The sequence below is a fragment of the Asparagus officinalis genome, chromosome 8 (assembly GCF_001876935.1).
Source record: "Asparagus officinalis chromosome 8, Aspof.V1, whole genome shotgun sequence".
Classification (NCBI taxonomy): domain Eukaryota; kingdom Viridiplantae; phylum Streptophyta; class Magnoliopsida; order Asparagales; family Asparagaceae; genus Asparagus; species Asparagus officinalis.
Genome location: NC_033801.1, coordinates 68,267,935 through 68,278,140, shown reverse-complemented (window position 1 = coordinate 68,278,140; position 10,206 = coordinate 68,267,935). Strand labels below are relative to the sequence as shown.

At 39.3% G+C, this 10,206-nt stretch overlaps 1 protein-coding gene across 1 annotated transcript in view; it reads right to left on the bottom strand.

The window, feature by feature from the left end:
- Nucleotides 3,312-10,206, bottom strand: part of LOC109822128 (protein SPIRRIG) — a 28,294-nt gene continuing 21,399 nt past the window's right edge. Inside the window, 4 exon segments of the mRNA XM_020388291.1 lie at nucleotides 3,312-4,970; nucleotides 5,042-5,188; nucleotides 5,502-5,808; nucleotides 8,896-9,204. Of these exon segments, the coding sequence (XP_020243880.1) occupies nucleotides 3,792-4,970; nucleotides 5,042-5,188; nucleotides 5,502-5,808; nucleotides 8,896-9,204 (1,942 nt within the window). The 3' untranslated portion in view covers nucleotides 3,312-3,791.

The window sequence follows — 10,206 nt, the reverse complement described above, 5'->3', positions numbered from 1 at the left end:
GAAGATGGTAGGCAAGCTGGATGAGCCCGAAGAGCAAAACTACGTGAGAAAGCACGCCCACCAACTAGCTGAAGAACTCGGTGTGTCGATGCGTGAAGCGGCCACCCGTATATTCTCCAACGCCTCCGGCTCCTACTCCTCCAACGTCAACCTTGCCGTCGAAAATTCCTCCTGGAATGACGAGAAATAGCTCCAAGACATGTACCTTAGCCGCAAATCCTTTGCCTTTGACAGTGACGCTCCAGGCATCGACATGACTGAGAAGTGCAAGGTCTTCGAAATGGCCCTCAGCACCGCAGACGCCACATTCCAAAACCTGGACTCATCATAGATATCGCTGACCGACGTAAGCCACTACTTCGACTCTGACCCGACCAATTTGGTGGAGAACCTCTGGAAAGATGAGAAGAAGCCGAGCTCCTACATTGCGGATACGACGACTGCGAACGCGCAGGTGAGGACGCTGTCAGAGACCGTGAGATTGGATACGAGGACTAACGTCAAATACAGGCCGGCTACACTTCATTTTCATTTTGTCCAAAAGAAAATGAAATATAGAATAGGAATTATGGTTGAGAGTGATCAGAGAATTTCTTGGCTGTATAAGTTTTTGATTGCTCATAGGTTAGTCTACAATTATGCTATAAATTTTCACCCAATTTGATTTATTTTTATTTTATTCTGTTGAAGGGTGCTTCTTCTCAACTTCCATTATATAAGTTTTACCCGTAACATTAACAAGCTACACGTAAATCGCTTGGCAACGCGTAACCTTAACAAGTAACCCGTAAGCTTAGCAATCAACGCGTATAACCTTAACAAACAACCCGTAACCTTAACAACCAATGCGTATAACCTTAACAATCAACGTGTAACCTTAACAACCAACGCGTAACCTTAACAACTAACTCATAACCTTAACAACCAACGCGTAACCTTAATAACTAACCCGTAACGTTAACAACCAACGCGTAACCTTAACAAGCTACACGTAAATTGCTTGGCAACGCGTAACTTTAACAGGCAACCCATAAGCTTAACAATCAACGCGTATAACCTTAACAAATAACCCGTAACCTTAACAACCAACGCGTAACATTAACAACCAACGCATAACATTAACAACTAACTCATAACCTTAACAACCAATGTGTAACCTTAATAACTAACTTGTAATCTTAACAACCAACGTGTAACATTAACAAGCAACCCGTAAGCTTAACAAGCTACATGTAAATCACTTATCGCTTGGCAACGCGTAACCTCTTGTCCAACCTCCCAAATTTTACCACTAGGCTAAGTGACCTAAAGTATTTAAATCACTCAAAATATATATATATACATATATATCCCAACCTGTAATCTTAACAACCAACCCCTAACCTTAACAATCGACCCGTAACCTTAACAACCAACACGTAACATTCACAATCCATAACCTTAACAACCGACCCTAACCAACAACTCATTTTCGTATACTTTTCAATTAATACTTTAGGGGAATTTCCCATTGAACCCTCTATTATCTTGTTTTTCACTAAACAACAAAAAATTTCATGGAAACGCACAGGAGTGAGGACTTAATTTCATGAAAATTTTTGTAAACTATGCGATGAGTTGCATCAAATTAATTACATCAACCTCCAGCCCACAAATTAATGTCACATATAATTTTACAAAATCACATTAATAACCGATCAATCCCCTCAATCTTATCCTCTACCTCCGAATACAGCTGTCTCAACTTCTCCAAGTTCTCCTCCGACGTCTCCCAATATCCTCTACCGCTCGCCTCTAAGAACGTCTGCATCATTTTCCTGAAGGAGTTCGGGTTCGTCTCCATTAACCTCTTCAGCATCTCCTCATCCTTTATGAACGTCATGTTCGCCTCCTCGTACACCAAATTGTCGACTTGCCCTGATGCTGTGGCTCGGCTCGTTCTGGGCGTTGGCGAACTCGACGACGATGAGCCTGCCCTTGGCGGCGACGAGGGCAGCAGTGAATTCTTTGGCGATGTTGATCTTTTTTTCACGGGATCAGCGGACGGCGGCGGTCGCGGGGAGGTTTCTGGGTGGTGGCCTGGTGGCCACGGCGGAGGAGGAGGAGACGGGGCGGAGGGAGCGGAGGCGGGCGGGGCAGGAGGTGAGAGGAGGGGAGGGGGAGGAAGGAGGGAGGGCGGGGCTTGTGATCTGGGGAGGAGAGGGGGGGTCTAGAGAATAGGGTATTATAGTTTTTACCTGTGTAAAAATCTTGGCTTTGTGTTTTGGGGCTCAGTACATAGTTCTTACGAATTTGGAGGGCTTTTAAGAGCGTTGAAAAAATCTTGGGGGTGGGAAGCACGTTTTCATTGGTTTGGAGCTGGAAGCAATTTTCCTAATTTTAATAAGTCACAAATACCTTAAGGGTTGATTTGGATTCAAGGATTTCATTTAATAATTTTTAGACTTTAATTCTGAGATGAATGCTTGATTGATTTGATATGATCCAAATTCTAAGACCGTTTAGTATCTGTTCTCATAATGCCGCATCCGACCCCGCCCCCCCCCCCCCAATGCTCCTTTCGATTTGTAAGTGATTCTCAAGGAATCCCCCTTAATCTCTTCGATTTGTAGTGATTTCTCAAGGAATCAACGCCGGGGACGTGAAGTGTAATCATATGCGTGGTGTCTATTAGCAGGCAAGTGCTCTAATCCAATTTCAGATGTTAAGAGCCATGCTTGCAGAAATTGCATATTTTAATATATAATTGTGGATTTGCTGCGTACCTGTAATCCCTTGAATAATTATTGAATGAAAGGGAAGAAAAAGAGGGAGGAAAAAAAAAAGAAAAAGAATAAAAAGAAAAAGAAGAAAATAAGTCCATACTCTTATTTAAACATCTGCTGACTAGATCTTGAAATGTTAAACACCATCGTCATACTGGTTCATCCAACTAAGTGGCAGTTTGATCTCAATGCTGGCAACACTCGCTATTTATAAATAGAAGAAGGCTGATCTTATAATCAACAACATGTTACGTTTGAAAGTTTGGATTGGCAGCAGAAAGGGGTTTGACATTGCATCATAGATCTATATAATCCTGAAACCACACAGATGACCGGACCTCTTCTTACATTTTAGAGAAAATGGCTAGTACTGATACTTGCACTGGCATTAGATACTACAAAATGAAAGCATGAAAGCTGGACGTCCTCATACAAATCTTACAGAAACACGCACAAGAAAAATTTGCAATCACAAAATCATGAAGTCTTGGGGAAAATAAACTGATAATTGCATTCAAAATTGACCCAATTGCAAACTCAGTTGAGGGCGTGACAGAAATAAACCATAATTAAAAAGGGGTGCAAATAATCACCCATACAAAAGAATTAAACGGAGAAACATCCAAAACTAAAGGGATACACCGTCATCTTTCACAACTCACCACAAGAAAGGGAGGGGGAAAACAAAGAAAAGGGAGAGTTCCAAAATCCCTCACCCTCTAATTTTCGATTCCTTTTACATTCTATAAATCATGGTATACAATTATAGTTCAATTTGGTCACCACCTATTTACAACAAAAACAGGTAAACCATGAACAAAGTACAACAAACTCACCAAAACCTCTTCTCCCCACCTTCATCAATTTCAATAATTCATGTATCCAATCTCCGACTGCTCGTGCCTTTCTTTAACCAAGTCATTCTAGGCCAGCCCGTGCGTGTTGGCAACTAGGAACTCTCGGCAAGCACCCAGATATATACCGAAAATATCAGTAATCGATAAATCAAATACTTATAAATCACTGTCACCTGAAGCTCTCATCTGGCAAAGTCCAAGAAATCAAGTGCCCAGCCGAATCTCCACTTAGCAAATGTTTCAGATCGCCTGTTAGATGCAGTGCAGTCACTGGATGCTTATGATACTTGAGCACTTTATGAAGCACCAGCTGATACTCTGGCAAATTTTCTCCCAATTTTAGCCCTCCGGTCCCACCATTCGAAGATGTTGACCTATGGCCACTACTCACGCTCGCTAAAGTTTCCTCTGTATGATGCATCTTATTCCATACCTTCACCGCTCCACTCTGGTGACCTGTTACATACCAGTTTATCTCCTGCCAATCTGAAAATGTCGTGCTTGCTACCGATAATATCTGATCAGATGGAAGTTGTGATGTGTTTACTACTGCCAGGCAATCTCCATTAATGCTCCAAACCGCTAGAAGAACTCCAGCAGCCGTCAAGATCTCGCCAGTAAGTTCATTAACATGCACGGCCGACACTGACACCGGAAACTCAGGCAACTGCCTTACAAAGACCAAATTCGTTAAGTCCCACAGAATCACCGTGCAGTCCTCAGATCCAGTCACAATTAAAGAGTAGGGTTGGCAAACATGGAGGCAAGTAATTCTGGCGGTGTGTGCCGAGAGGGCCCGCTCTAAGTGAAGCCGTCTCTGACTGCGGATCCCATCTTTTGAAAACTGCCATACCGAAATAACACCGTCATCACCTCCAGTAGCAAGAACCTTACCGTCATGGCTCACTCCGGTACATTGGATTTGGTTTCCACCATGAAGGCTTTCATGAGTCGACAAGAGCCGATCTTGGTCGTAACTTAGAATTCTAAGACTCCTATCAGGGAATCCCCATGATATGTACTTCGTATAAGTTGAAGGTTTTAGGAGGGTGTTTGATCCGGCGATAAGGATTTTTTCGTGAAACGTGACGATTTGGGATATTGATGAAGTGGACTTACGGATAAGTTGGGGAACAAGGTGGGCAGAGTAGCGGAGGGGATGTGGTGGGGTTTTCCGGTCGGTGCGGCGTTTGACATGGGGTTTGAGAAATAGTTGCTTTGGAGTTTGGCCGAAATGGTTGATTTGAGCAAGGATAGAGGCTTTCATGGCTGGATCAGAAACTGAGTCGATATCAACGCTTCCTTCGTATGTGTAATGATAGAAGACGTTGGTGGCTTCTTCAGCAGCCTGTGGAAACAAATACAAAGGTATAGAGATTGTATATTGGGATGTTATTATTATATATCAAAACTACTGACCTTTCCCCTTTGCTTGTACCCAAAGATAAGGTCTATCCAGTGATGCAAATTCTCAGAAACATAATCTGATTCCAATGCTTCCCTGTGTTTCCTTATGAACTCTCTGGTACTGCCCTTGGCCCATGGGGGTAGAACAACATCACCAACCTGAAGAACACAGAAGAACACAGAACTATCATTCACAGAAAAAGGAACTTAAAATTCAATGTCAAAAGAAAAAAAAAAGGAAATGTGGCAAAACACTAAGAGGCACTTTCTCCGAAAACTTTGTGGCATGCTCAAATGGCAGAAGACCCCTTCTGTTCAAATTTTAGTCAGTAGGGCATCCAGTTGGGACAATAGACAAGAATCAAGAATACCGCACGTTCAACATATTGGAAGTATACAAAGTGAATGTATATGATAGTAATCAATGTACTATTTGGAAATAACAGCAAGACTGATTTTGATAGTAATGTACCTGCTCTCCTGATTGCTTTACCCCCAAGTCAAGATTAAATCGATTTTCTAGAAACTCCGGCATGTAAAAGAACTCTGGTATTAATTCCTTCACATCTGAAGTGTTTCCCTTACCAGCAGCACTTAACCATGTATCTCTAACACTGTTGAATAGCCGATCAGCATGGTCAAACTGACCGCCTTGTAGAGTTTGGTTTTCAGTACTGAATGGAGGCAGTCTCAAAAGATAGAAAAGAACAATCCCAGCACTAGAATAGTGCGAACCATAGTGAAATTTTGGGACATCTGGATCATCCCAGCTTTCATATCTGAGCAAAAAAAGGAAAACATACACTACAGTTAACCGTGATGGGAAAGAAGATGAAAGCTTATAAGAATTTCTTCATACCACCATTCCCCTCAACCCTCTCCCCTCAAAAAAGCCTGCAACCAAACACAGAAAAACACAATCCCCAGCATGAAACACACAAACACACATAGGATGACATAGAACCAGCACCAGAAACACCAACATGAAAACACAAACAAAGAAAACAAAAACATACACACAAGAAAGCAATACAAATCTACCAGTCAGAGAGAGTTGTTCCCTAATGTGTACAAATGAGCACAACAATAACAACAAAGCCTCTATTCCAAATGTTTGGGGTCGACTACATGAATCCTAGTTTTTCCATTCCATTCTATTATGGGCCATCTCCTCTATTAAGCTAACCATAATCTTACTCTACTTAATTACCTCCAACCAAGTCCTTATAGGTCTACCTCTAAATCTCTTTACTCCATTAACTATAATTTAATCACTTCTCCTAACTGGTGCACTAAGAGCTCTACGTTGTCCATAGTCATACCACCTTAATCGATTCTCTTATTTTATCCTCAATAAAAACAACATCCAATTTACTACGAATGCATTCATTTTTTAGTCATTTAGTGTATACCTACAGGACCATCTCAACATTATCATTTCTGCTACACTCACTTTTTACATATGTTATTTTTCAGTTGCCCAACATTCTGATCCATAAAGCATTGTTGGTCTTATAACTGTCTTATAAATTTTCTCCTAAGTCTAACATGTACTCTATGATCACACAATGCTCCCAAAACACTTCTCCATTTTAACCATCCATATTTAATTCGACTGACACCATCATTCTTATTGAGGCGCACGCCCCGGGCGCAGGGCGCTTCTGCCTAGGGGAAATGCGCCCCGCACGAGAGGCGGGGCGCTGCACGCAGCGAGGCGCGCGCCTCGCTCGCGTCTCGCGTGCGCCTCGCACCTGCGTTATGTAACATACTCTTTCTTCTATTTTTTAAAATAATTTACATAATTACATATTTATATCATGTAATATACTCTTTCTTACTAGTTGCTAATCTATTTTTATTTTTTCATGCTTAACCTATAAAAAGAAAACAATAATTAGTAATTTAGTATACTTGTTTGCTAATTGTAACTTCCTTCTCTACTTAGCATGCTAACTAACAAATTATGAACATGTAAATATGTAATTGTTACATTCATTCTTTATCTTTTCATGCTAAGTAGCAAATATCAATTAAGAATACTAACTAGAAAATTATGAACAGTCATGTTTGTTAATTATATTTCATAGTCTTTTATGTGACAATTTATAAACATATGCTCATAATTGTTAATCACTTAATTTGATGATTTAAATACATGTTTCTTGTATCTTTTTTGTTACTTTAAAAATTCAGTTAGCATAATTTGATGATTTAAGTTGATATTCTCATAATTTTGGATGTAGGTAACTAATATGTTATTTATATATTTCTGTCTTATGATGTTAGCAAATATTAGTTTGAGTTATGCGCCTCAATTAGTGAGGCGCGCGTCTCGTTGTGCGCCTTGCGCATGGTACGTGTAAGGGACCTTTGCGCCCCGCATTGCGTCTTGCGCCTGCACCATCATGCCGAATGATTGATCCTAAATCGCGAAATTGATTGCTTTTAGATTTTTTTTTTTTTTTTTTTTTTATCAATATGTTGATTGCTTTTAGATTTTTTTTTTTTTTTTTTTGCATCAATATGTACAATAGGCTCTTTTCTCCTTCTAGTTTTACTAAAAATGCATTTCATATATTCTGTTTTTGTTCTACTAATTCTAAAACCTTCAGTTTTAAGAACTTGCTTCTACTTTAGAAATTATACTTATTCTAGTCTCGTCAACTTATATACTATATCATCAGCACAATAATATATATCATGGCACTTCCTCCTGAATATGCATAGTAAGTTGGTCCATAACTAAAGTAAAAAAAAGATAAAAGGCTTAAGGCTGACTCTTGATGTAAACCGATGGTTATTAGAAATGACTTAATTTCTCATTCATTAGTTCTTACTTTAGTTGTTACTCTGTCATATATATATCTTCAATCACATCAATATATACTTTTCTAAGACCTACCATATTACCTCTCTAGGCACTCTATTATAAGCTTTTTCTAGATCAATGAAAACCTTATGTAAATCCTTTCTTTTTTCTCTATATTTCTCCATCATCCATCTCAAAATATGTAAATGTTCCTTCGTTGACCTCCTGCCCGTAAAACCGAATTTATTTTCAGATACATTAGTCTCTTTTCTTAGTCTTTACTCAATTACCCTCTCCCAAAGTATGACTCATACCACAATAAGGAAAATTCAGAAAAGAACTCACTTTTCTCTCATACATTAACAAAATAAATGGGACAGTCCAATTTTGCTTTCTTGTGAAGGTTTCTCCCCTTGCCAACCTTGTCTGCACACTATTCAGAGGAAAGGTAGGAGGTAGATGTGAAAGATTGATTGTTTTTTCTCCTCTTTTCATGGGTATATGCTGGTGGGAGGAAGGAAAAGGGATGGGGTTGTGGGAGTGGAGAGATAATGAGCTAGGGCAAAATAATAATGCAAGCCTTGACAGGGTTACTCAACAAGAAAAACTCTCTTCAAATCTACGCATAGCCATTTTGTTTTTCATCTCCACTTTTCTTACTGTAAAATTGAGATAGAAAAACCCTATTATAAAAGTCAAGTTTCAGTTTGATTGGTGCATTGTAACTATCCGACATCTGCCAATGAGTACCAGTGGGGCTTCAAACCATACAGACTTACCGTCGCTTAAGAAAGTTTTGATCAATAAAGATCTATTGATTAAAAAACTTGAAGATGAAGTAACAATGATGTTTTCATACCAAATGTGGTATGTTTTTATATTATATGCTAAAAACACAATTGCAAAGAGAATTCAAAATATATCTAGCTAAATCCATTAGCCAAGAAAGGAAACAAATTAAATGACCCCATACCTGAGCTCCTACCTACCTGATGACCATCCTTGAATTATTATTAATAAGGGATCATCATTGAAAAGGGAGAAAACTACTAACCTCTTCTTGAACTCCTCTTCTCCCTCCACAGTTTGGCATCCCATTGGTTTATTAAGCTTGCGGAAAGATCTAGGATTTGTCAAATCCAGAATATCACTCTCGTAATCCGCAAGAACCCATGGGAAAACTGGATATTGAGTGAGATCGCTGTACCCACGGCCAGCAAGAGTATTGAGATGCATCAGGTACTGGAAATTACTGATTTCTCCATTCTGCCACCTCTTGGAAAAAGATTTGGCCATAATCTTGAAAAGGCGGCTGCCCTCGTTGTTGTCCTGTTTAGAAGTCCCGGAAATTGTCGTGTCCAACCTGTAAAAGAGTACAACATTTAATTACTTCAATATAGGACTCAGGATCCCAATGCAAGTCATAAGTCAATGATGAATAGGAGACAGAGATAACTCATTGATATCGACATCCACAACTGACTTGAAGAGTACTCTAAAAAATTGAATAAAGAAAAAATAGAACTAGGAAAACAATTTGATAAATTAATCTACAATGACAATCCACAAAATTAGTTCAAACAAAAGAGTATTATTTCTATGAGAAGAAACACAGCAGCTAAGAAATGAATTTCAAATAGACAATCACAAAAATCTAAATCTTTTTCCAATCAAAATGGGGCTGCCTGTTAAGCAATGTTTAATCAGACAGTCAAACTAAAAGCTTAGTACATCCTACATCTAGCTATCAACCTGAAGAAGTTAAGTGCTAAGGTAATTGTGCGCAGGATAAGAAATTTCCATTAAACCTAGAAAGTCAAACTACAAGTTACTGCATTGTTTAAGCTAGAACCTCATGCATCCAAGGGAAATTGCTCTAAAATTCTCCAAAAGAAACGATCATGCAGGAGTTTCAGGGGTTAGGTGGTCTTGGACTCTGGCTAAGGGGTAAGAGAGTTTGTGCATGATGGTAATCTTCATTGAGGAAATCCACTTCAAGGTAAGAGAAAAGCAAAGCGCCGAGTTGGAAAAAGAAACACAAATAGTAAATCTAACAAATAAAAGCATGATACATTTAATTACAGCAAGAAGCCACCCTTAGCGTTTATAAACTATAATGTGATAAATAGCTGGAAAGCCCAGCCTCCATGTCATGTTTTTTATAGATATGGTTACAGGCAAGGATGCAGGATAATTAATTTTAAGTTCGATCGACCCCCACGAATCAAAACCCAACCATAGTTGGTAAGGTCTTCGGTTATCTTTCTTATGTTGTCCATGATGGTAATCTTCTTTCAGGAAATCCACTTCAAGGTAAGAGAAAAACGAATTGCTGAATTTTTTTTTTTTTTTTTTGGGAGTGGGG